This window comes from Melanerpes formicivorus, unplaced genomic scaffold (genome assembly GCF_026170545.1).
Source record: "Melanerpes formicivorus ecotype bairdi unplaced genomic scaffold, bMelFor1.0.p_v2 SCAF_106, whole genome shotgun sequence".
Taxonomy (NCBI): Eukaryota; Metazoa; Chordata; class Aves; order Piciformes; family Picidae; genus Melanerpes; species Melanerpes formicivorus.
Window position 1 is genome coordinate 361,774 of NW_027142458.1, and position 26,684 is coordinate 388,457.

Here is a 26,684-nt window from a genome sequence, read left to right on the forward strand (position 1 = left end):
GAGAAGAGGAGGCTCAGGGGAGACCTTCTTGCTCTCTACAACTCCCTGAAGGGAGGTTGTAGCCAGGTGGGGGTTGGTCTCTTCTGCCAGGCAACCAGCACCAGAACAAGAGGACACAGTCTCAAGCTGCAGAGGGGGAAGTTTAGGCTTGATCTTAGAAAGAAGTTCTTCCCAGCAAGAGAGATTGGCCATTGGAATGTGCTGCCCAGGGAGGTGGTGGAGTCACCATCCCTGGAGGTGTTAAGAAGAGCCTGGCTGAGGCACTTGGTGCCATGGTTTAGTTGATGAGATGGTGTTGGGTGATAGGTTGGACTTGATGATCTCAGAGGTCTTTTCCAACCTGGTTAATTCTATTCTATTCTATTCTATTCTATTCTATTCTATTCTATTCTATTCTATTCTATTCTATTCTATTCTATTCTATTCTATTCTATTCTAAATGAGCATTCCCACCAGGCTTCAGAACCTGCCAGAAGCATTGGGAGCTTTAATTGATTTGATCAAGGGTTACTGTACTGGCAAGAGTGGACGTGCTCTGTGTTTAAAGCAGTCAAACAGCCACAAAGATGAGTGAGACACTGGAACAGGTTGCCCAGGCAGGTTGTGGATGTCCCCTCCCTGGAGGTAGTCAAGGCCAGGCTGGATGAGGCCCTGAGCACTACAAGAGCTTGTAGTGATAGGATGAGGGTAATGGCTTTGAGCAGGAAGAGGGGAGATTGGGACCAGAGAGCAGGAAGAAATTGTTTCCAGTGAGGGTGGTGAGACACTGAACAGGTTGCCCAGGGAGGTGGTGGATGCCCCATGGCTGGAGGTGTTCAAGACTAGGTTGGATAAGGCCTTGAGCAACCTAGTCTGGTGGGAGGCCTCCCTGCCCATGGCAGGAGGGTTGGAACTAGATGATCTTGAAGGTCCTTTCCAATCCAAACCACTCCAGGAATCTCTGTTACCTACCCTTCAACAGCTACTGTTGCAAGGTGAAAAAAAACCCACCTGGAGCCTCACCCAAAGGGTGCAAAGTGCCCTTAGTTCTTATGCAACATTTTGGGGAATGATTTAAGCTCAAATCACCTTAAATTATCACAGACCAGGTGCACTGCTCCCCCCCCACTGAACAGACAAAGGTTGTAGGTATTTATTCACCTATGGTGAAGGAAATTCTTCCCCATGGGAGTGGTGAAGCACTGGAACTGGTTGACCAGAGACATCACAGAGGCTCCAAGCCAGGCTGGATGGGGCCTTGAACAAGTGGACCTAGTAAGAGATGTCCCTGCCCAAAGCAGGGGAGGTGGAACTAGGTGATCTTTAAGGCTCCTTCCAACCCAAAGCACTCTCTGGTAAGAAAACACTGAAGTACAAGTCTCTGGAATGGTTACCTCATAGCCTTTCAGCGATGGTCCCACCAAGACAACAGGTCTCATTGATGGCACTACATCATATGGGGGAATGTGTTCTGTCTAGAAGAAGAAAACAGCCCTTCAGATCATGACTCCGAGGTGATCCACAGGAACATCTTAGGAGTTATGCATCAGAAGCCAAGGAAAACAAAACAGAAGCACTACTTACCACTTTTTGTTTCTGCTTTGCTGAAAGACCAAACAAGAACTTGGTTAACAACCAGACCACAACTTGCAACCCCAAACCCCCTTCTCCAGCCACTCTGGATTTCTCTTCAGGACCTCCTTTTTTTGTTCATCCCACTTCAAACTGGTCATTCATTCCACCTGGGGGCAGCTGCTGCTTTTCCTGAGGCTCTTCCCCACTCCCTTAACCACTCCCACATGTCTAGAAATAGATGTCTACCACACATCCCCTCCTCTGCAGGCAAGCACTTCCCTGTTGGATGTCTTGGGAAGTCAGCACAGGGGGGAAACCTGCAGTCTTCATCTGCAAGTTGTAAGGGGGAGGGATCAGAAACAGCCAGAGCTTCCTGCAGTAACTTCCTGTCTTACCTGTGGAAGTAGGTGTGGCTCGAAACGTGCCAGAGACCATTTCTCCAAGACTTGAAGAAGAATTGCCACTGGATTTCCTGTGGGATCAGAAAGAGCCTCATTCACTCAGTTTGGAACACAGCCCTGTGAGGAGAGGCTGAGGGAGCTGGGGTTGCTTAGCCTGGAGGAGAGGAGGCTCAGGGGAGACCTTCTTGCTCTCTACAACTACCTGAAGGGAGGTTGTAGGCAGGTGAATGTTGGTCTCTTCTCCCAGGCAGCCAGCACCAGAACAAGAGGACACAGTCTCAGGCTGTGCCAGGGGAGGTTTAGGCTGGAGGTCAGGAGGAAGTTCTACACAGAGAGAGTGATTGCCCATTGGAATGGGCTGCCTGGGGAGGTGGTGGAGTCACCATCACTGGAGGTGTTCAGGAGGAGACTTGCTGGGGTGCTTGGTGCCATGGGTTAGTAGTTTAGGTGGTGTTGGATTGGTTGATGGCTTGGACATGATGCTCTTGAAGGGCTAATAAACCAACCTGGTTTATTATTATTACTATTATTATTATTATTCACACCCAGCACCCAGAGACACACACCTGGGAGGCTTTAGGCAGCAGCTAGGAGAAACCTCCCTGGGAGAAATGGTTTGGAACTGGAGCAGGGTAGGCTGAGGTTGGACACTAGGAGGAAGTTCTTCAAAAAGAGAGTGGTGGAACACCAGAAGCTTGCCCAGGGCTGTGGTTGAGACCCCATCCCTGAGAACAGTCAAGATCAGACTTGATGTGGCCCTAGGCAGCCTGATCTAGTGGGAGGTGTCCCTGCTGACTGCAGGGGGGATGGACAAGATGACCTTTGAGGGTCCCCCTTCCAACCTGATGCAATCTGTGAATCTGTGTTCAAGAAATGAGTGGCCATGGCACTTTGGGACATGGTTTACTGGCCATGGTGCTGTTAGGTTGAAGGTTGGACTCTACCAACCCAAACAACCCAAATTAGACATTCAAGGAGAGTCCTCATCCACCTTCATGCTGCCAGGAAGCTGCTTCTGAGGTGAGAGACACTTGGGAAACCAAAGTATCTGTCATTGAATTGATCTCCAGGTCTAGAAGAGCTACCTACCTACCTACAGGCTATGAGAGTAGGTTCCACTACAGGCTGAGCAAAGCTCTCCTGTGATATGCCCCTGTACTCTCTGTGATCTGCCCCTCTGCTCTGCCTTGCTGAGACCACATCTGGAGTACTGTGTCCAGATCTGGGGTCCCCAGTTCAAGAGGGACAGGGATAGACTAGAGAGAGTCCAATGGGAGCTACAAGGATGATGAAGGGACTGGAACATCTGTCTGATGAAGAAAGCCTGAGAGACCTGGGGATGTTTAGCCTGGAGAAGACTGAGATCTTCTTAATGTCTATAAATATCTGAGGGGTGGGTGTCAAGAAGAAGGGGCCAGGCTCTTTTCAGTGCTGTCCTGTGACAGGACAAAGTGGAAGGGATACAAATTGGAACAGAGGAAGTTCCACCTCAACATGAAGAGAAACTTCTTTACTGGGAGGGTGCTGGAGGCCTGGAACAGGCTGCCCAGGGAGGTTGTGGAGTCTCCTTCTCTAGAGACTTTCAAGACCCTTCTGGATGTGTTCCTGTGTGACCTGCTCTAAGTGATCCTGCTTCAGCAGGGGGGTTGAACCCCATGATCTTCAGAGGTCCTTTTCAACCCCCTACCATTCTATGATCAGCCTGTGGGCTGGGAAATGCAGCAGCTCTAGTCATAGACATCACTCAAACTCAGAGGGCACAGCCCAGCTCTGCAGGACATCCCCCACAAAGCACTCCTGTCTCCCTGGGTCTCTGTACGAGCAGATGGGACACATCTCCTGGGAAGTTTGGGCCCTTCACTGGTGGTTTAAGTAACTTCTGTTATGCAGCAACAGTAGTGTAAGGAGCTCCTTTTTCCATTCACTCTACTTCCCTGCTTCCAGCCAGGCAGTTCTGGATGTCCTATCCCTGGAAATGTTCAGAACCAGACTGGATGGGGCCTTCAGCAACCTCAACTTTGGCAGGCCCACAGCAGGGAGTTGGTGCCTTTAAGGTGCCTTCCAGCCCAGCCCATCTCATGAGTCTATGATTCTGCCCCTCTACTCCCTGTGTGCTGCACCCAGCAGAAGTGCTTATGCAGCAAACCCACAGCAGACTAGAACAGGAAACTGGTTTGGGGAGGGGGAAGATGGGAGGTGACTCAGCTCTAACTCAGTGCATTGCACAAACAGCTGAGAAGACAGGAGGAAGACTCAGGGCAGGAAGGACACAGTCCCATGGTACAATCCATGTCTTCAGCACCATATTCAGGCTTTTCATCATGCAGTCTGACCAGCCAGAGGGGACAATCACTGCCCTGGTCCTGCTGGCCACACCACTGCTGATCCAGGCTGGGATGCTGTCAGCCTTCCTGGCTACACTGCTGGCTCATCTTAGCTGCCTGTCAACCAGCACCCTCAGGCCCACTGGGCAGTTTCCACTCTGCACCAAGCCTGGAGCATCCCATGGGGTTGCTGTGACCCAAATGCAGGACTCAGCCCTCAGCTTTGTTGAACCTCATCTCATTAGCCTTGGCCCATGGCTCCAGCCTGGCCAAATCCCTTTGCAAAGCCTTCCTCCCCTCCAGCAGATCAACACTGCCACCCAATCTGGTGTCATCTGCAAACTTACTGAGGGAGCCTGGATCCCCTGATAAAAATGTTAATGAGACCTGGCCCCAGCACTGAGCCCTGGGGAATGTCTCTAATCTGCTGTATCTCAAACATATCCTAAGGAGCACCCTAAATATACTGTCAGTGTCCATCTCTCTGCACTAGATAATCTTCTTGCTGGACCACTGGATCCTCTGAAGCTACTTCAAAGCAATCCAGAAAAAGAGCAGAGTTAATGCTGTACAATCACTCTAAAAACATCTCCCCAGCTGCTTGCTCCTCCAAATGATTCCTGACCTTGATGAAGTCCATTTGTGTGCCAATTCCCTGACAGTGCTACACAGCCTGAATTATGCTCCTCTTACTGCTATCTATTAGGTGCAGATTCAATTGGCTCACCTCTCTTTGCTCTGCAGTGCCAAAGGGTTTGTTCTCCTCCTTATCTGGGTGGAGAATTTGTTTTCAATTAGCTGGAATAACACACTAGGAATAATGGAATTGGAAAGAGAAAGGGAAAAGTATCTTGGGTATTGAGCCAGCAGGAGAGTGACTTCGGTGTCTGAACTGATGAGAAATCAGTTTTACTTCCCAGAGCTGGTCATATTCCTTCAGGGACTTGCAATCCCCAGGTCTAGCAGTGTGGAGACACAGTTGAATGTCAAAGCTCCTATCTATGAAGTTTGAAACATCTGGGTTTGGCCAAGATGGGAAGAAAGATAAAAAGTAAGAAGACTCCACAACCCGAGGAACAATCAGTACCCACTCAGGGCACTGCAGCAGCTCGGTGAGGAGGAGAGGCTGAGGGACCTGGGGCTGTTTAGCCAGCAGAAGAGCAGGCCCAGAGGGGATCTGAGCAATGCTGATCACAGATTCACAGACTGCATTGGATTGGAAGGGATTCTCCAAGGTCATCTTGTCCATCTTGATCAAGAGCTAAAGGGTGGGAAGCAAGAGGATGGGGCCAGACTCTTGTCAGTGGTGCCCAGTGGCAGGACAAGAGGCAGGAGGTTCCACCTGAAGATGAGGAGAAAATTCTTTGGTGTGAGGGTGCTGGAGCTCTGAAGCAGGCTGCCCAGAGAGGTTGTGGAGTCTCCTCTAGAGAGATTCCAACCCCATCTGGCTGTTGTGATCCTGGGCAAGCTGTAGCAGGAGGCTTGGACTGGATATCTCCAGAGGTCCCTTTCAATGCCCACCATGGGATATTAGATGGGAAAAAGTCTGGCAACCACTGAGCACCAAGCTGACTGAGTCCCATGAGACCATAAAACTCTCCAGCCCTTCAGACCCTTCTGCCATCACCACCCTTGCTGCTTTACTGATCTTCCCTAAAGTCAACACAGATCCTTTTCTGCTTTCTCAGCACCAGTATCTAACACATCTACTCTCTGCAAATACACATCTGCATTTAGGAGCCCAGAGCAAGCCCTCCTCCAACTTCACTGCAATAAAAGAGAATCCCAGTGACCTTGGAATCACACAGAATCAAGCAGGTTGGAAGAGACCCCCAAGATCATCAAGTCCAATCAATCATCCAACCCTATCTAATCAGCTAGACCATGGCACTAAGTGCCTCAGCCAGGCTCTTCCTAAACACCTCCAGTGATGGTGACTCCACCATCACTGGAGAGCACATTCCAATGGACAATCTCTCTTGCTGGGAAGAACGTCTTCCTAACATCCAGCCTACACCTCCCCTGGTGCAGCCTGAGACTGTGTCCTCTTGTTCTGGTGCTGGTTGCCTGGGAGAAGAGACCAACTCCCACCTGGCTATAGCCACCCTTTGGGTAGTTGTAGAGAGCCATAAGGTCTCCCCTGAGCCTCCTCTTCTCCAGGCTAAGCAACCCCAGCTCCCTCAGCCACTCCTCACAGGGCTGTGCTCCAGACCCCTCCCCAGCTTTGTTGCTGTGTTTGGAATGAGTGTCTGGAGTCAGAACAGGTTTGCCCAGGTGGCAGCAGTCTTACCCTCCATGGAAACGTCCTCTCTTCTGCTCCTGCTGGATGCGGATGTTCTCCAGGCGCAGCGGGCTTGGGATGAAGCCAATCTCGCAGCCCTCCTTCACCAGCCTTCCTATCCACCAGTCATTGTTGTATTTCTGCAACACACAAAGGGTACTGCCTTCAGCTCAAAGCCCTCCCTGCCCAAAACACCCTCACTTCAGTAGCCACGATCCTGCGCTCCGCCTTGGCCAACGAAACCTACCAGTGGCATTCCCGGGGGCAGCACTGGGTCCACTCTCATTCAACAGACTCACAGAACTGTTCAGGGTTGGAAGGGACCTCAGGGATCAGCCAGTTCCAACCCTCCTGCCATGGCCAGGGACACCTCACACTACAGCAGGTTGCTCACAGCCACATCCAGCCTGGCTGCAAACACCTCCAGGCATGAGGCTTCCACCACCTCCCTGGGCAACCTGTGCCAGGCTCTCACCACCCTCATGGGGAAGAACTTCTTCCCAACATCCAATCTCAATCTACCCATTGCTAGTTTGGTTCCATTCCCCCCCACTCCTATCACTCCCTGACACCCTCAACAGTCCCTCCCCAGCTTTCTTGGAGCCCCTTTCAGCTCCTGCAAGGCCACAATGAGGTCTCCTTGGAGACTTCTCTTCTCCAGACTGAACAGCCCCAACTCCCTCAGTCTGTCCTCATAGCAGAGCAGCTCCAGCCCTCTGCTCATCCTCATGGCCCTTCTCTGGACACCTTCCAGCACCTCCAGATCCTTCCTGTGCTAGGGGCTCCAGAACTGGACACAGTGCTCCAGGTGGGGTCTCAGCAGAGTGGAGCAGAGGGGGAGAATCACCTCCCTGGCCCTGCTGGCTCTGCTTCTCTTGCTGCAGCCCAGGCTCCGGTTGGATTTCTGGGCTGCAGGTGCACACTGCTGGCTCCTGTTAAGCTTCTCATCCCCTAGCACCCCCAAGTCCTTTTCTTCAGGGCTGAAGAACATCCTCCTCAATGAGTGTCCCCTCAGCCAGTTTGCTGAGGATACCAAACTGAGAGGAGTGGCTGACACCTCATGAGGCTGTGCTGCCATTCAGCATGACCTGGACAGGCTGGAGAGTTGGGCAAAAGGGAACCTCCAGGGGTTGAACCAGGACAAGAGGAGAGTGCTGCATCTGGAGAAGATTATCCCCCTGCACCAGTACAGGTGAGGGGCTGATCTGCTGGAAAGCAGCTCCATGGAGAAGGACCTTGGAGTCCTGGTGGACAGTGAGTTATTCAGGGGACAGCAGTGTGCCCTTGTGGCCAACAAAGCCAATGCTCTCCTGGCCTTTGTAGCCTACATCTTCTGTGGCCATGCTGGCTTCTCTCTTAAGTGCCCCAACACATCCTGCTGTGACTTTTCCTCTGGTGTCACCAACTGAGGTGATTCAATGAGACAAACCAACTTCTGGTCAACCAAAGCCACCAGACTAGCTCACAGCAGCCACATAAAGCAGTGAAACATTATCCCAGAATCATGGAATGGTTTGGGTTGGAGAGGACCTTCAAGGTCATCCAGTTCCAAACCCCCTGCCATGGGCAGGGTCACCTTCCACTAGCCCAGTCCAACCTTCCACTAGCCCTAGTCCAACTAGTCTTGTCCAACCTGGCCTTGAACACCCCCAGGAAGGGGAACATCCATGACCTCTGTGGGCACCCTGTCCAGTGTCTCAGCACCCTCAGTGGATGAATTTCTTCCTAGGAAATAAAGATAACTTCCTAGAACATGCAGACACCTTCAGATCATCACCAAACTCCTAATTATTGGCTTCTTATCAAATTTAAGGGTCTACACCAAAGACCACCAGCACAGCCACGTTGCCTTCCTCCTTTCCAGGGTGTTAACACCAGGTTGACCCTTTGCAGCGAGCTGGTGTGGGGGAGATTCAGGCTGGAGGTGAGGAGGAAGTTCTTCCCCATGAGAGTGGTGAAGCCCTGGAATGGGTTGTCCAGGGAGGTGGTTGAGGCCCCAGCCCTGGAGGTGTTTAAGCCCAGGCTGGCTGAGGCTCTGGGCAGCCTGATGTAGTGTGGGGTGTCCCTGCCCATGGCAGGGGGCTTGGAACTAGCTGATCCTTGTGGTCCCTTCCAGCCCTGACTGATACTATGACACTATGGATGATGGGAAGCTGAAGAGTGATAGCGTGGAATGGTTTGGGTTGGAAGGGATCTTCAAGATCACCTAGTCCCAACCCCCTGCCATGGCCAGGGCCACCTTCCACTGGACCAGGTTGCTCAAGGCCTTTACCCACCTGGCTTTTCAACTCTTGCAGGCCTGAAGCCTCCACAGTTTCTCTGGGCAACCTGTTCCAGTGCCTCACAACCTTCATGAGGAAGAATTTCCAACTAATGACTAATCCAAAGCAAGCTTCTTCCAGTGTGAAGCCACCTCCCCTTGTGCTGTCATTCCAGGCTTCTCTATGAAGTCCCTCCCCAGCTCTCCTGTAGCCCACTTCAAACACTGGAAGGACTCCAGTGGATCTGTGGGTCCAGTATCACAGTGATGATATCACAGAATCACCAAGGCTGGAAGAGACCTCAAAGATCATCAAGTCCAACCTGTTACCACAGACTTCCATCATCATTAACACACTTCCATCAACATTTCAGGTCTCTGCTCTTCATGCTGCTAGGATCCTGGTTCTGAGGATGCCAGGAAGCAAAGCTGCTCCTGCTGAAGTCAACAGAGCTATGTGCATTTGTTACACCAGATCAACACTTCAGGCTGGTGGTACTCAATGGATTTGTTGCAGCTGGGTGGCTCTGGAAGAGACATCTCTGCAATCCTTCCACTCTGCCATGCTTCATTAGCCTTCAAAAGCAACCTTCCCTTTCAGAACCAACATTCAAGTCATTAAGACCAACATTTGATTTCCCTTTTTCCCCCCCTGAGGCTGGTGAAACACTGGCCCAGTTAATTGCATGCCTTGAGGATGATCATCACACAGATCTCCTCTTAGCAATCAGCAGCTCTCCTGGCTCCATGTTTCCAGCACCTGATCTCCTGCAGAGATGTCCTGGGTGTCACAGGTACAAGAGTCTCTGAAGCACACAGAGGCTCAACACCCTTAGAAAAAAAACAATTAGCCTTTTTATTAGGCCCTACCTAAACACAAGGATGACCCTAAACAGCTCCTCCTGTCCCCAGCCTGAAACCTGCCCTCTTTAGACAGCTGTTACTGCTCCAGGAGGTTCCATTATGATACCCTCTCAGCTGTTTAGGTCTCTGCTCTTCATGCTGTTAGGGTCCAGCTTGTGAGGATGTCAGTAAGCAAAGCTTGGGTTTAAATGTGTTGGGTTTTTTCTTAAGTCAACAGAATTCTTTGAACTCTTGAAAATGAACTGGATCTGGCAGTATGCTGCTGTCAGCCAATGGATTTGAGCCACTGCAAGGCCTGAGCCCCATTCTACTTGGAAATCACAGCATCATCAAATGGTTTGGGTGGGCAGGGACCTTTAAAGCTCTTCTAGTCCAACCCCTCTGCACTCAGCAGGGACACCTGCAAGTGGAGCAGGTTGCTCAGAGCCCCAAACAACCTGACCTGCTCTGGTTCCAGGGATAGGGACATCTCCACCTCTCTGGGCAACCTGGGACGGGCTCTCACCACCCTCAGTATCAAACATTTCTTCCTTCCCTCCCCTCTGAATCTCCTTCTTTTAGCTCAAACCATCACCTCTTTTCCTCCTTTCTGCTCAGCCCTTGAAGCACTGCAAGGCCACCAGAAGGTCTCCCTGCAGCCTTCTCTTCTCCAGGCTGAACAAGCCCAACTCTCTCAGCCTGGCCTCACAGCAGAGGGCTTCCAGCCCTCCCAGCATTGCTGTGGCCTCCTCTGGCCCTGCTCCATCAGGTCCCTGTCTGTGCTGTGCTGAGGACTCCAGAGCTGCCCCAGCCCTGCAGGTGGGGTCTCAGCAGAGGGGAACAGAAAGGCAGAATCCCCTCCCTGCCCCTGCTGCCCACACTGTTGGTAATCAGCCCAGGACCCAGCTGGGGCTGGGCTGGCAGTGCTGGGCACCAGCTCATGTCCAGCTTAGCACCCAGCAGCACCCCCAAGTCCTTCTCCACAGGGCTGCTCTCTAGCCTGGATTGATCCCAGGGGGTACCCCAACCCATGTGCAGGCCCTTGCACTTGGCCTTGTTGAACCTCATGAGGTTCACATAGGGCCACCTCTCCAGCTTTTCCAGGTCAGTTGGTTTTTAATGCACAGCTTCAGCAGAGGAACCTTCCCCACATCAGCAGGTTCTGGGCCTCTGAGTGATGCCTCTGGATCTGAGATCAGAATGAGTGCTATGCTGAGAGCATCTGACCAGTCCAAATGCCATGGCTGCAGCAAGGAACACAGGGCTATTTCCATGAGGCCACTACCTCCCAGCTGTTATTCTTTGCCTTCAGCACGTGGGAGGACTCCAGCTCGTGCCTCTGGCTTGTCATGCCCATTATTTCTCCTGCTTTGTCAGCTGCCACCTCATCTTGGAAATAAGCACATAATGGATGGGCTGGTAGCAGAGGGATGAGACATCCAGGACATGCTCTCAATATAGCAGCTCATGGCTCAGTGCTGATGTTTCATCCTGGCAGCAGGGTGACCTCCTTACCTAGGTCAGCATTGCTCTAAAAGCTGGAATCATGCTTGTCCCAGGCTAAGCAAGGAGCCAGAACACTGAAAAGCAGATTCTGCTATCCATGGGGAGCCCTTCCTGAAATCCCACCAGTCACCCCCACAGCTTCAGGCAAGCTGAAGGCTTCAGCATTAACAAAGAGATGATGGAACCCTAGCAGGCAAGGCAGAGAGCTTAGACTTCAGTGGAGTGAGATCCTGGTCATCTGGGTCTGGGAATAAAACCCATGGAATGCCAAGACATGGACAAGTAGCCCAGGAGCCAGCAATGTGCCCTTGTGAACAAGGCAGCAAATGGTCTCCTGGGGTTCATGAAGAAGTGTGTGGCCAGCAGGTCAAGGGAGGCTCTTCTACCCTCTACTCTGACCTAAGGAGGCCACCATCTGGAGTTCTGGATTCACTTCTGGGCTCCCCAGTCCCAGAGAGACAGGGAACTGCTGGAGAGAGTCCAGGGGAGGCTGCAAAGCTGCTGAGGGGCCTGGAGCATCTCTGTGAGGAGGAAAGGCTGAGAGCCCTGGGGCTGTGGAGCCTGCAGAAGAGCAGCCCCAGAGGGGATCTGAGCAATGCTCAGCAAGACAAGGGGAAAGAAACAGGCACAAACTGGAAGCCAGGAGGTTCCACCTGAAGATGAGGAGAAACCTCTTTGGTGTGAGGGTGCTGGAGGCCTGGAGCAGGCTGTGAGGTCCAGAGACTTTCAAGACTCATCTGGGCACATCCCTGTGTGAGCTGCTCTGTGTGATCCTGCTCTGGCAGGGGCATGGGACTCACCAATCTCTGGAGGTCCCTTCCAACCCCAAAAATTCTATGATCTTAGTGCTGCAATGGATGCCATGGTCTGAATTCAGCTCTGAGTGCCAACAAAGGAGCTTTTCCTGATGGGAAGCAGGTTCAGGAAGTGGAGATAGCTCAGGTATGGTGCTAGACAGAAAGGAAGGCCTTCATGGGGAATGAAGAGGAGGGCAAATCGGTTCTGCATGCAGACAGAGGCAGATTGAGGGCCCCACTTCCTCAGCAGCACCCTTCCACACTCCAAAAGAGAGACAAAAGGAATAAAGCACAACCCCCACTCAAAGTTCCATCTGTTTGCAGCCAACAGAGATAAATGGAAGAAGGGAACCAGCTGCCTCTGCTGGGTCCCTCTCCAGGAGAAAAGGTTTTAAAGCAAAAAAACCACCCCACCCCCAGTTCCACCACCCCTCTCTAGAGGTGCAGAGGCAGGTGTTCTCCTCCTGAATGTGCTCAGCTGAAGGAGAACTGAGCTGCAAGCGAGGACAGACACATGTTCAGAGAAAGAGACCAATGAGGACTCAACACCCAAAATAAACCCAGAATGCAGGGATGAAAAATGAGAATGCTTTTGCAAGCTGCATGCTGATGTACCAATCCACCACCCAATGGGGGGTTATGCAAATCTGGAGGGCTCACTTCAGCTGAAGAGCTGCAGAGAATGTGCTCACCGTGCAACAAGAAGTGTTGGGCTTCACCACAGCCCTTCAGCAGAGCCCACTTCTCCCCATGCCTTTTTCCTTATCTTTGTGTCTGTCCTCTTCAGTGTTTGCTTTATTTCTCTCTGCAGAGAAGGGACTGGGAGTGCTGGTGGACAAAAAGCTGCCCATGAGCCAGCTATGTGCTCTTCTGACCAAGAAGGCAAATGGTCTCCTAGAGTCCATTCAGAAGAGTGTGGCCAGCAGGTCAGGGCAGGGTCTCTTTCCCTCTGCTCCACCACAGTCAGGTCACAGCTGGAGCACTGTGTCCAGTACTGGGCTCCTCAGTTCAAGAGAGACAGTGAACTACTGGAGAGAGCCCAGTGGAGGCTACAAAGATGCTGAGGGGCCTGGAGCAGCTCTGTGAGGAGGAAAGGCTGAGAGCCCTGGGGCTGTGGAGCCTGGAGAAGAGCAGCCCCAGAGGGGATCTGATCAGTGCTCGGCAAGAGCTAAAGGAGCTGTGGGGGGCAAGAGGCTGGGGCCTGACTCTTGTCAGTGGTGCCCAGGAACAGGACAAGGGGCAATGGGCACAAAGTGGAAGCCAGGAGGTTCCAACTAAAGATGAGGAGAAAGTTGTTTGGTGTGAGGGTGCTGGAGCCCTGTTGCAGGCTGCCCAGAGAGGTTGTGGAGTCTCCTCTGGAGAGCTTCCAACCCCAGCTGGGCATTGTATCACAGTATCACAGTATCACTTAGGTTGGAAAGGACCTCGAGGATCATCGAGTCCAACCTGACACCGCAGACCCCATGACTAGACCATGGCACCAAGTGCCACGTCCAATCTCCCCTTGAACGCCTCCAGGGTCGATGACTCAACCACCTCCCTGGGCAACCCATTCCAATGCCGAATGACTCGCTCGGTGAAGAACTTCCTCCTCACCTCGAGTCTGAACCTCCCCTGGCGCAGCTTGAGACTGTGTCCCCTTGTTCTGGTGCTGGTTGCCTGGGAGAAGAGGCCAACTCCCTCCTGGCTACAACCACCCTTCAGGTAGTTGTAGAGGGCAATAAGGTCACCCCTGAGCCTCCTCTTCTCCAGGCTAAACAATCCCAGCTCCCTCAGCCTCTCCTCATAGGGCTTGTGTTCAAGGCCTCTAACCAGCCTTGTTGCCCTTCTCTGGACACGCTCAAGTGTCTCAATGTCCTTCTTAAACTGAGGAGCCCAGAACTGGACACAGTACTCAAGGTGCGGCCTAACCAGAGCAGAGTACAGGGGCACTATGACCTCCCTGCTCCTGCTGGCCACACTATTCCTAATGCAGGCCAGAATGCTATTGGCCCTCCTGGCCACCTGAGCACACTGCTGGCTCATATTCAGGTGGCTGTCGATCAGCACACCCAGGTCCCTCTCTGTCTGGGAGCTCTCCAGCCACTCCGACCCCAGCCTATAGCTCTGCATGGGATTGCCATAGCCAAAGTGCAGCACTCGGCACTTGGACTTGTTGAAAGCCATCCCATTGGACTCTGCCCATCTTTCCAGTCGGTCGAGGTCCCTCTGCAGAGCCTTTCTACCCTCTAATTGACTAACATCTGCCCCTAACTTTGTGTCATCTGCAAACTTGCTGATGACTGACTCTACCCCTTCATCCAGATCATCAACGAATATGTTGAAGAGGACAGGGCCCAGCACCGATCCCTGGGGGACACCACTGGTGACTGGCCTCCAGCTGGATGCGGCACCGTTCACGACCACTCTCTGGGCCCGGCCCTCCAGCCAGTTCCTAACCCAGCACAGAGTGTAATGGTCCAATCCACAGGCTGACAGCTTAGTCAGCAGTTTGCTGTGGGGGACGGTGTCAAAGGCCTTGCTGAAGTCTAGGTAGACCACATCCACAGGCCTCCCCACATCCACCAGGCGGGTCACCTGATCATAGAAAGAGATCAGGTTGGAGAGGCAGGATCTGCCCTTCCTGAATCCATGTTGGCTGGACCTGAGCCCTTGGCCATCCTTCAGGTGCGCAGTTATTGCTGCCAGGATAATCTGCTCCATCACTTTCCCTGGCACTGAGGTCAGGCTGACTGGCCTGTAGTTTCCAGGTTCCTCCATCCGACCCTTCTTGTGGATGGGGACCACGTTGGCCAGTTTCCAGTCATCTGGGACCTCACCAGTGAGCCAGGACTGTGATGCTGGAGAAGCTGCTGTGGGTGCCCCTGCTTGAACATGGGGCTTGGAGTGGATGATCTCCAGAGGTCCCTTCCAACTCCTAACATTGTGGGATTCTGCATTATTCTGTCTTACTTCCTTACAAACATCTCTTGCATTGCATGAAGACCCAGTGTAACCTGGTGCTACTCCACTTTCTGCTACCCCTTTTTGTTATTGCAACCTCTGATCCATCACAAACTGGATGGAAAGTATCTGGATCTATCACACTGAAGAGTGTCTGAGCAACATGCTGCAGCTGCAGGTGTCCCTGCTCACTAGGTGACCTTTGAAGGTCCCTTCCAACCCAAACCATCCTATGATTTCAAATACAGGAAGCTGTTATTCCCTCCCTGTGACATAAGAATCCAACAAGTCAGTAACACCAACCAATAAGATCACCACCCCAGATCACCAGAAAAAGCAGAATCACCACTCCAGGCTGCTGGATCTCTGAAGAGCCTCAAGTACCACCCCATCATGAGGCCTTGAGCAACCTGGTCTAGTGGAAGGTGTCCCAGCTTGTGGCACAGGGGTTGGAACTGGATGATCCTTGAGGTCCCTTCCACCCCAAACCATTCTATGATCATTGCCACTAAGAGAGATGTGCTTTCCTACCTCCACTCAGCTCTTAGAATCATAGAATTGTCAGGGTTGGAAGGGACCTCAAGGCTCAGCCAGTTCCAGCCCTCCTGCCATGGCCAGGGACACCTCACACTACAGCAGGTTGCTCACAGCCACATCCAGCCTGGCTGCAAACACCTCCAGGCAGGAGGCTTCCACCACCTCCCTGGGCAACCTGTGCCAGGCTCTCACCACCCTCATGGGGAACAACTTCTTCCTCACAGCCAATCTCAATCTACCCATTGCTAGTTTTGCTCCATTTCCCCCAGTCCTATCCCTCCCTGACACCCTAAGGAGTCTCTCCCCAGCTTTCTTGGAGCCCCCTTCAGAAAATGGAAGTCCCCTTGACAAGCTCTTGGCTCTCTTAAACCCAGTGTGGCTCAGCCCTGATTGCTCAAATCCTAGTCCTTGCCATATGAAAGAGTTTCCTTTTCACATTCCCTTTTACCACTTGTTGGGCTTTTACCTCTTTAATGTGTAAGAAGTCCTTGGCATCAAAAGAGATGGCAGTGCTTGGGACAGGAACATCTTCATCCAGGGCTCCACAGTAACTCACATTTGTCTTGACAGCAAATGCTACAGGTTTGGACTGGAAACAGAAACACACATCACAACCAGTGGAAACTCTTCTGTGCTGTATCAAATCAGGAAAGCCCAGCAGAGGTCATTTTGCCACACCAAAATTCAGACCTGATCATCCCACACACAAAGCAGCAGAGCTCAGCTCATTAGGCAAGGTCCCCACTGACACCACACTATGTTGCCCCAAACATCTTCTCTGCTTGCCTCAACTCCCAAACTGTTGCACAAGGCAGCAGCAGCATTCTGAACCCAACAGTGAGAATGTGAACAGCAGGCAGAGAACTTGGTTATGATGAGAGCTGGGAAGCACAGACCTTGGCCCTCTCGAGCTGTATAGCTGCTTGCTGCTCTCTCTCTTGGCGGATTGCTTCCCTGTCTTCTTCCAAAGAGACATCAGAGTCTGAGGGTCTGCTTGTGTAGGAATCTGCTGAGCCCTGCAATGAGATTCATCTTCCTCAGAAAAAAACAGGTGGAAGGCAACAGAAACCCCATCCCCAGGCAGATTCATCAACTGCTTTGCAAACTCTGCTTGCTTCAGTGCTTTGAGTGGGGGTTGTGGAGCGTGGCTGGCACAAAAACGCAGCAGAGAAACAACCTGCCTTTGTTCACCAGCTGCAGGGAGGCAAAGGCAAAAGCCCAAGGAAAACCCTGTGGGAAGAGGGGTTTACAAACCCTCTCTTCACTTTCAACCCACTTCACAGAGTTGTTTTGGCCACACTCCAGCCCTTCAGTACCCTGCTTGGAGTGAGGGCCCCAAAACTGAACCCAGGATTCGAGGTGCAGGCTCAGCAGTGAGCATGATCACTGCCCTACTCCTGCTGGCCACACCACTGCTGATCCAGGCCAGGGTGCTGATGGCCTCCTTGGCCACCAGGGCACACCCTGGCTCAGCTTCAAACAGCTGTCAAACAAAACCCCCAGGTCCTTTTCCACCAGGCAGTTTCCAGCCACTCTGCCCTGAAGCCTGGAGCATTCCTGGGTTTGTTGTGACCCAAGTGCAGTACCCAGCACTTGGCCTTCTTGAACCTCAACCCATGGATCCAGCCTGGCCAGGTGCTTCTGCAGAGCCTTCCATCAAACCAACACCCCTCCCCCCCAGACTAGTGCCATCTGCAAACTTACTGAGGGGGCACTCAATTCCCTCAGCCAGATCACTGCTAAAGACATGAAAGAGAGCTGTCCCCAGCACTGAGCCCTGGGGAGCACCACTAGTGACCAGCCACCAGCTGGAGCTAACTCCATTCCCCACCACTCTCTGGGCCTGGCTATCAGCCAGTTCTTAACCCAGGGAAGCCTCCACCCACCCAAGCCATCAGCAGCCACCTCATCACATTGTTCCTGAGACAGTGAAGTGCAGCTCAGCTGTGGGCAGCCTGCAGAAACCTTTACAACGCTGCAATCCTGTTTGAGTCATGACTGTCAAAGGCTAGGTCACATCAACCACAATTCAGGTATTGTAAGGCTGGGCTGGGATCACCCCCTCCCTGCCAGTCCAGCAGCAATGTGTCAGTCCCTCCCTCCCACCATGGGTGCCACTCACAGAAGGCTTTCTTCTGTGCTTCAAGAGGGAAAAAGGGGCAAGAAGCTGCACTATTAAAAGCTACTCAAGAGGGCAACACAAAAGTTCCACAATACTATGAAAGGCAAACAAGCAGCAGCAGAGTGCAGCAGCCTGGAAGGGAGGGAAGACTTTTTAGCCTGGGACATAACTGAGGACATCTGAAGTGTGCAGTGGTTCCTCTTTGCCTTTTACATAGCAACCCAGCTCCAGCATCCTACACAGCTTAGCTTTATGGCTTCCCTTTGGGAAGGTTCACAGGGATCATCTGGCACTCCTCTGGAGGCCAGCCCAGCTCTGCCCCTTGACAGGACTGAAAGGGCATGAGAAGAAGGCACAGAGCACATCACCAACTAGGCAGAGATCAGCATCACACATGTAGGTAGATCACAGAAGTCACACCTATGGGGAATGATAGAATTGGTTTGGTTGCAAGAAACCTCCAAGGTCATCCAGTCCAACCTTCAACCCAAGACCACCATGACTGGGACAGCTGAAGTCATCTGTGCTATAGAGACTCAAGCAGTAACTGGATACATTATCCAAACCCTCCCCAAATCACCTCAAATGAAACCACCAGGGCAGCAATGGGGATGTTCCAAGAGATGCTCCTGAACCCTACCTGTCAACCTTGAGCTGCTCAGAAATGATGAGCCAAGGGCTGGAGCACCTCTGCTGTGAGGACAGGCTGAGGGAGCCTGGAGAAGAGAAGAGACCTCAGAGCTGCCTTCCAACACCTGAAGGGATCCTACAGGAAGGCTGCAGAGGGACTTCTCATGAGGGTGTCTAGAGACAGGACAATGGGGAATGGTTTGAAGCTGAGGGAGAGCAGGGTTAGAGTGGATCTTGGGAAGAAGTTCTTCAGTATGAGGGTGGTGAGACTCTGGAATAGGTTGCCCAGGAAGGCTGTAAATGCCCCCTCCCTGGGGGTGTTGAAGGCCAGGTTGGATGAGGCCTTGAGCAGCCAAGGCCAGGTGAGAGGTGTCCCTGCCCATGACAGGGAGGTTGGAGCAGATGATCTCTCAGGCCCCTTCCAACCTGAGCCATTCTGTGATTCTATGAAATGATCCAAGGAGATGGTTCAGACTCATTTAAATGAAGCTGGTAACAGCAAACCAGAAGCAGGAAATGCACAGATGTGGCAAGTTTGTTTCCTGCCAATGTATCTGCTGCTGGTGACCTACCCCTGGGAGAGAAGCCACAGTGACCAGAAGGTACAGAGCCTCGCATCCACGTAGTTATCAGCTCCTCTGACCATGCTCCAGCATCGCTCTGGGAGGTCATTTAACAGCCACAGATACCTCTGCTGGCCGCACAGCTTCCCAACTGGCTTTTACTGGTCTGTGTTTGAGCACTGACCTAGTTAATGCTGTCAGAATGGAGTGGCCTTTTCCAAAGCAGCTGCTGCTGCCAGGCCGCCCCAGGCTCCTCACTGCCTGCACGCCAAGGGACAGGGCTGGTACAGTCACAGCCACATCATCCCTGCTCCTGCAGACATCCCAGCTAGCAAGAGCCTGCTGGGAGGGATGCAGCCCCAGGACTGTGACTCACGGGGGGCTGAGCTGCAGCATCACGCTGCAACCAGGCAGGGCTCTGCAAAGAGCAGCCAGATGGGCCAGGGATAGGATAGGATAGGATAGGATAGGATAGGATAGGATAGGATAGGATAGGATAGGATAGGATAGGATAGGATAGGATAGGATAGGATAGGATAGGATAGGATAGGACCGAATCGAACCGAACCAGACCAGGTCGGAAGAGATCTTCAAGATCATAGTATCATAGAATCATTCAGGGTTGGAAGGGACCACAAGGATCATCTAGTTCCAACCCCCCTGCCATGGGCAGGGACACCCCACACTACATCAGGCTGCCCAGAGCCTCAGCCAGCCTGGGCTTAAACACCTCCAGGGACAGGGCCTCGACCACCTCCCTGGACAACCCATTCCAGGGTTTCACCACTCTCATGGTGAAGAACCTCCTCTTCACATCTAGCCTGAATCTCCCCACCTCCAGCTTCATTCCATTCCCCCTAGTCCTATCACTACCTGAGATCCTGAGAAGTCCTTCCCCAGCCTTCCTGTAGGCCCCCTTCAGATACTGGAAGGCCACAATTAGGTCACCTCGTGTCCAACCTATCACCCAACACCACCTAATCAACTAACCCATGCAACCAAGCACCCTGTCAAGTCTCCTCCTGAGGAGGAGCCCAAGGCTATGGAAGTTGGGATTCAGTGACAAGAGTGTGGGGTCAGACCCTTGTCAGTGGTGCCCACTGATGGGACAAGAGGCAGTGGGCACAAACTGGAAGCCAGGAGGTTCCACCTGAAGAAGAGGAGAAAGTTGTTTGGCGTGAGGGTGCTGGAGGCCTGGAGCAGGCTGCCCAGAGAGGTTGTGGAGTCTCCTTGTCTGGAGAGCTTCCAACCCCAGCTGGGCATTGTGCTGCTGGGCAAGCAGGGGGGGTTGGACTGGACGAGCTGCTGAGGTCCCTTCCAACCTCCACAGTGGTGGGATTCTATGACTTGTTTCCCTATCTCCATTCAGAAGTTTGTAACCTGTGTTTTCTAAAGCAGCTAATCAAGATAAAGGCTTACTCTTCATGATTTCACACTGCTCCACACTCAGAATAATAGAGAATCCCAGGGGGTTCTTCCTCCCCAGCTGCAGCACCCTACGCTTGCCCTTGCTGAACCTCAGGAGGTTCCTCTCTGCCCAGCTCTCCAGCCTGCCCAGGTCTGACTGAATGGCAGGGGTGCCACATCCAGCTAGTAGCCAGTCAGTAGTGGAGTCCCCCAGGGATCAGTGCTGGGCCCCATCCTCTTGAACATCCATTCATTGATGATCTGGATGAGGGCATTGAGTCCATCATCAGTAAATTTGCAGATGACACCAAGCTGGGGGCAGGAGTTGATCTGCTGGAGGGTAGAGAGGCTCTGCAGAGGGACCTCGACAGGCTGGACAGATGGGCAGAGGCCAAGGGCAGGAGATTGAACACATCCAAGTGCCAGGGGCTGCACATTGGCCACAACAACCCCAGGCAGTGCTACAGGCTGGGGTCAGAGTGGCTGAGAGCAGCCAGGCAGAGAGGGACCTGGGGGTGCTGGTTGATGGTAGGCTGAACATGAGCCTGCAGTGTGCCCAGGCAGCCAAGAGGGCCAATGGCATCCTGGCCTGCATCAGGAACAGTGTGGCCAGCAGGAGCAGGGAGGTCATTCTGCCCCTGTACACTGCACTGCTTAGGCCACACCTTGAGTCCTGTGTCCAGTTCTGGGCCCCTCAGGTTAGGAAGGAGGTTGACTTGCTGGAAGGTGTCCAGAGAAGGGCAACAAAGTTGGTGAGGGGCTTGGAGCACAGCCCTGTGAGGAGAGGCTGAGGGAGCTGGGGTTGCTTAGCCTGGAGAGGAGGAGGCTCAGGGGTGACCTTATTGCTCTCTACAACTACCTTAAGGGAGGCTGTAGACAGGCAGAGGTTGGTCTCTTCTGCCAGGCAAGCAGCACCAGAACAAGAGGACACAGTCTCAGGCTGTGCCAGGGGAGGTTCAGGCTGGAGGTCAGGAGGAAGTTTTACACAGAGAGAGTGATTGCCCATTGGAATGGGCTGCCTGGGGAGGTGGTGGAGTCACCATCACTGGAGGTGTTCAGGAGGAGACTTGATGGGGTGCTTGGTGCCATGGGTTAGTTGCTTAGGTTGTGTTGGATGATAGGTTGGACACAATGATCTTGAAAGGTCTCTTCCAATCTGGTCTACTCTATTCTATTCTATTCTAAAATCATTTCAAATGAAGCACAGCCTGGTGAGGTGTCAGCCACTCCTCCCAGTTTGGTCTCCTCAGCAAACTGGCTCAAGGTCCACCCTGTCCCTTCATCCAGGTTGCTGACGAAGATGATGGACACGAATGGACCTAGTCCTGACCGCTGGGCAACATCACCAGCTACAGACCTCCAACTAGACTCTGCAGTGCTGATCACAAGGCAGAAGAGCAGCAGCCAACATCACCCTTTAGCTGTTATGGCTTCAGAAGGGAGGTGTGTGGGGGGGATAAGTGAGGTTGTAAATAACCTTTTTTTCCAGCTGCCACAAATACCCAGCTCTGAAGTGCTCCCTGTCGAGCTGGAGCCTGGCACACTCTGTCACACAGCCTCTGCAATTAAAGCACTGCTCCATGAAGAGCTCCAAGGAGCCAGATGACACACAGCCTCTTCTGAAAAGATTTAGGGTGCTGCAGAGTCCATCACAACCCAGAAAGCGCTGCTGAAAACGTCTGCTCCCAGGAACAGCTTCTGCCTTCTCCATTAAACAAGACAAGGGGGAGGCACTGTCTGAGCGTGGGCATCCTCCTCCCCCCGCAGCAGGGGCAGCCCTGGGCACTGGGAGCAGCCCTGGGCTTCCCAGTTCAAGAGACAGTCCAGTGGAGGCTGCAAAGATGCTGAGGGGCCTGGAGCATCTCTGAGGACAGAAAAGATGAGAGCCCTGGGGCTGTGGAGCCTGCAGAAGAGCAGCCCCAGAGGGGATCTGAGTAATGCTAAGCAAGAGCTAGAGGACCTGTGGGGGGCAAGAGGATGAGGCCAGACTCTTGTCAGGGGTGCCCAGGGACAGGACAAGGGGTAGTGGGCACAAACTTGAAGCCAAGAGGCTCCATCTGAAGATGAGGAGAAAGTTGTTTGGTGTGAGGGTGCTGGAGGCCTGGAGCAGGCTGCCCAGAGAGGTTGTGGAGTCTCCTCCATGCCATTGTGATGCTGGGCAAGCTGCTGTGGGTGCCCTGCTTCAGCAGGGGAACAGAGTGGATGACCTGCAGAGGCCCCTTCCAACCCCCACCCACACAGGGATTCTGCTAGAATGCCATTTGAACTCACCAAGATTCCTCCTGTAAGCATGCCCCAAGGAGAGGTGCTGCAGAGGGTAAGGGCTGATAGATTTATACAGGAGAACAGGAACCAAAAGCTTTAAAAGCCCTCCCACCTGAAGGAAGAGTGGCCAGGGCTGCTGACCACAGGTAGTGCCCACCTGCCTCAGCAGTCAGGGGGGGCAGCTAAATTTAATTCCTGGGAAGGTGATGTAATGAAGAAGCAAACACAAACCAGTGGGTATCTCTTCATCTTGGCATGAAACCATAAGCAGTGTGCTGCAGTCAAAGCTGGGGCCAGAACAATCTGCATGTGCCAGGAGAAGGATCCCAGTAAAATGCTGCAGAGAGGTCCTGCCCTAAGAACTGGACTGGGAGCTCCGAGCAGGAGGAGCCATGAGCTCCAGCAAAACCAAAGGGGTCACTCCTATGTGTAAAGGCTTTGCAGAGTGAAGTGCAGAGGACACTGGAAGCACAGCCCCTGCTTTACTTTTTGATACAGAATCACAGAATGGAAGGGGTTGGAAGTGACCTGTGGAAATCACCCAGCTGAACCCCCCCTCCTGCTAAGGCAGGGGCACCCACAGCAGCTTGCCCAGCAGCACAATGGCCAGCTGGCTTTGCAAGCTCTCTAGAGAAAGAGACTCCACAGCCTCTTGTCCTGTCACTGGCCAACACTAAGAAGAGCCCAGCCCCCTCCTCATGACCTTCCCCCCTAAACTCTTGCTGAGCACTGCTCAGATCCCCTCTGGGGCTGCTCTCCTCCAGGCTCCACAGCCCCAGGGCTCTCAGCCTTTCCTCCTCACAGAGCTGCTCCAGGCCCCTCAGCATCTCTGCAGCCTCCCCTGGACTCTCTCCAGCAGTCTCTTGAGCTGGGGAGCCCAGAACTGGGCCCAGGAATCCAGGGGTGGCCTCACAGGACAGCAGACAGGGTGGAGTTCAAAAACATAAATAAAATGAAAACTTCTTCATCACCTTCCTAGACCAGGAGTAGGTTGGATGCACTGGGTTGGAAGGGACCCCTAGAGGTCATCTAGTCCAATCCATGCAATCTCCTCTAGAGTTATTAATATCCTTCTGAAATCCCCAAATCTGCTTTTGTACTATGAAATAAACCTGGCTTACTTCACAGTTGTGAAATAAGAGTTAATTTGTGGTGGGGAAAAGATCTGCATACTGCTTGGCAGGTTGGGTCCAGAATGTTTCAGTGCTCTTTGGTTTCAGTCAAGAATCCATCTTTATCAGAAACAAGCTCCCATGAAACCTGCCCAGGAGAAACTCCCCTGTCAGTTCCAGGTTCTTTGAGCTGGGAGAGGGCAGATTGAGGCTGGAGATGAGGAGGGAATTCTTTCTAGTGAGGGTGGAGAGACACTGGAGCAGGTTGCCCAGGGAGGTTGTGGATATCCCTTCCCTGGAGGTGTTCAAGGCCAGGCTGGATGAGGCCTTGAGCAATCTGGGCTGGTGGGAGGTGTCCCTGCCCATAACAGGGAGGTTGAAACTAGGTGATCTTGAAGGTACCTTCCAATCCAAACCATTCTGTGAGTCTAGGAACACATTTCAGTGGGATTTTTCCCACCAGCTCACATCTGCTTTGCTCTGGAGACATTCAGAACCCACCTGGACGTGTTCCTAGTATCATAGTATCAGTCAGGGTTGGAAGGGACCACAAGGATCAGCTAGCTCCAGCCCCCCTGCCATGGGCAGGGACACCCCACACTAGATCAGGCTGCCCAGAGCCTCATCCAGCCTGGGCTTAAACACCTCCAGGGATGGGGCCTCAACCACCTCCCTGGACAACCCTTTCCAGGGCTTCACCACTCTCATGGGGAAGAACTTCCTCCTCACCTCCAGCCTGAATCTCCCCACCTCCAGCTTCATTCCATTCCCCCTAGTCCTATCACTACCTGAGATCCTGAGCAGTCCCTCCCCAGCCTTCCTGTATCCCCCTTCAGACCCTGGAAGGCCACAATGAGGTCACCTCAGAGCCTTCTCTTCTGCAGACTGAACAGCCCCAACTCCCTCAGTCTGTCCTCATAGGAGAGGTGCTCCAGCCCTCTGCTCATCCTCATGGCCCTTCTCTGGACACCTTCCAGCACCTCCAGATCCCTCTTGTCATAGGGGCTCCAGAACTGGAGGCAGTGCTCCAGGTGGGGTCTCAGCAGAGCTGAGCAGAGGGGGAGAATCACCTCCCTTATCTGCTGGCTCTGCTTCTCTTGCTGCAGCCCAGGATCTGATTGGCTTTGTGGGCTGCAAGTGCACACTGAGAGCTCCTGCTGAGCTTCTCCTCCACCAGTTCCTGTGTGGCACTGTCTAGGTGAACCTGCCTTGGCAGGGAGGTTGGACTCAATGATCTCCAGAGGTCCCTTCCCACCCCTACCACCCAACAGTTCTGTGAGCTAAGAGCCCATGTGAACGTGCCCCTGGAGGTTCCAGGAGGGCAAGCTTCAGCTCCCACCCTCCTCATTCTCTGCCACACCCCCGAGGCAGCTGCAGGACCCTGCTGGCTGGAGTTGTGATCCCAGCCTGACACCCACAGCAATTGTTTCCTTCTACACATTGGGTAAGCTGCCTGAAGCCAGCTCATGAGGTGCCTCAGCACTCTGGGCATTGCTGGGTGCTCAGAACACGACTGTGTGGTGGTGAATGCTGATCAGCAGCAAACAAGGCCATGGAACAGCCTCTCACCAGCTCCTGCTTTTGCCTCCTGGATTTCCAGCCTCGGAGTCACCATCGCCTTGCTCAAGCTGCCTTCAGTGCTGCACAGATTGTGTTTTCCCAGCCAGGAAATGTGGCTTAAAGCAAAGCAGTGGTAACAGACACATCTCCTGCCAGCCTGGGGCAGCTCTTCCTGCCGTGCTCAGCACACACAAGGTACAGAGGTTTGCTTGATGGGGGTCACAGGGTTCACCAGGGGTTATAGGGGAAAATATCTACAGCTCCAGGTGCCAGTGAGCCACTGCAATCACAGGTTCATAGAATGGTTTTAAGGAAAGGACCTTAAAGATCACCCAGTTCCAATCCCCCTGCCATAGGCAGCAACACTTTCCGCTAGACCTGGTTGCTCAAGGCCTCATCCAGCCTGACACTGAACGCCTCCAGGGAGGGATCATCCACAACCTCCCTGGGCAACCTGCTCCAGTGTCTCACCACCCTCACTAGAGAGAATGTCTTCCTAGTCTCCAGTCTAAAACTCCCCTCCTCCAGCTCAAACCCATTCCCTCTCACCCTCTCACTACAAGCCCTTGTCAAAAGTCCCTTCCCCAGCTTTCTTGTAGCCCCCTTCAGGTACTGGAAGGCCACTCCATGGTCCCCCTGGAGCCTTCTCCAGTCTGAACAACCCCAACTCCCTCAGCCTGTCCCCAGAGAGAAGGAGGTATTCCAGCCCTCTGATGATCTTTGTGGACTCTTCTGGACCTGCTCCAACAGTTCTATGTCCTTCTTGTGTGAGGGACTCCAGATCTGGATGCAGTGCTGCAGGTGGGGTCTCACGAGAGCAGAGCAGAGGAACAGGCTGCCCAGAGAAACCATGGAGGCTCCAAGCCTGGAAGTGCTCCAGGCCAGGGTGGATGGGGCCTTGAGCAACCTGGGATAGTAGGAAGTGTCCCTGCCCACAGCAAATGGTTGGAACTAGATGATCTTCAAGGTCCCTTCCAACCTAAACCATTCTCTGAGTCTATGTAGACTGAGGAAGCAGCCTGAGCATCCTGAACTTGTCACTCTCTGACAGCTATAATATCTTATGTCCTAAGTCCCTGGAAACTCACACAAACACACACAATCCCAGAGTGGTAGGAGGGGGACAATGGACATGGACAATCTAAACCTTCCCTGGCACAATTTCAGGCCATTTCCTCTCATTCTGTCACCTGACACTAGGGAGAAGAACCCCCACCCCACTGCAGCCTCTTTTCAGGCAGCAATGAGGGTGAAGTTCAGATCTCCCCACACCAAGCAGCACCCAAAGCACTCACTCTGCAGCCTCCAAGTGAGCTGAAAGCTGAGGATCACAGCCAGGTGGTTGGCTGGCTCCAGGCTCACGTTGGTTTGTTCCAAAAATGGGTCTAAAGCACAGAATGTGAACAACAAGCAAACCATTCCCACTCCATTTGTGGTGGTTGTTGTTCAAGCATAAAAGAATCACAGAGCCACAGAACTGCTGAGGATGGAAGAGACCTCTGAGATCAAGTCCATTTAAGTGCTCACCTTGCAATCCCACCACTACTGCTGAGCTACCACCCAGCCACATCCCTCAGCA

General features: G+C 52.9%; 1 protein-coding gene across 3 annotated transcripts in view; it reads right to left on the reverse strand.

Moving 5' to 3' along the window:
• The window catches only part of CACNB4 (calcium voltage-gated channel auxiliary subunit beta 4), a 136,261-nt gene that overhangs the window by 23,256 nt on the left and 86,321 nt on the right, over positions 1-26,684 (reverse strand). For 2 of the 3 annotated variants that reach the window (XM_068166782.1, XM_068166783.1), the window contains 6 exons: positions 16,343-16,462; positions 15,913-16,035; positions 6,570-6,700; positions 1,950-2,026; positions 1,564-1,583; positions 1,374-1,454 (listed from right to left, as the gene is read on the reverse strand). In XM_068166782.1, the coding sequence (XP_068022883.1) occupies positions 1,374-1,454; positions 1,564-1,583; positions 1,950-2,026; positions 6,570-6,700; positions 15,913-16,035; positions 16,343-16,462 (552 nt within the window). The remainder of the gene's footprint in view (positions 1-1,373; positions 1,455-1,563; positions 1,584-1,949; positions 2,027-6,569; positions 6,701-15,912; positions 16,036-16,342; positions 16,463-26,684) is intronic. The other variant, XM_068166784.1, reaches the window with a different exon arrangement.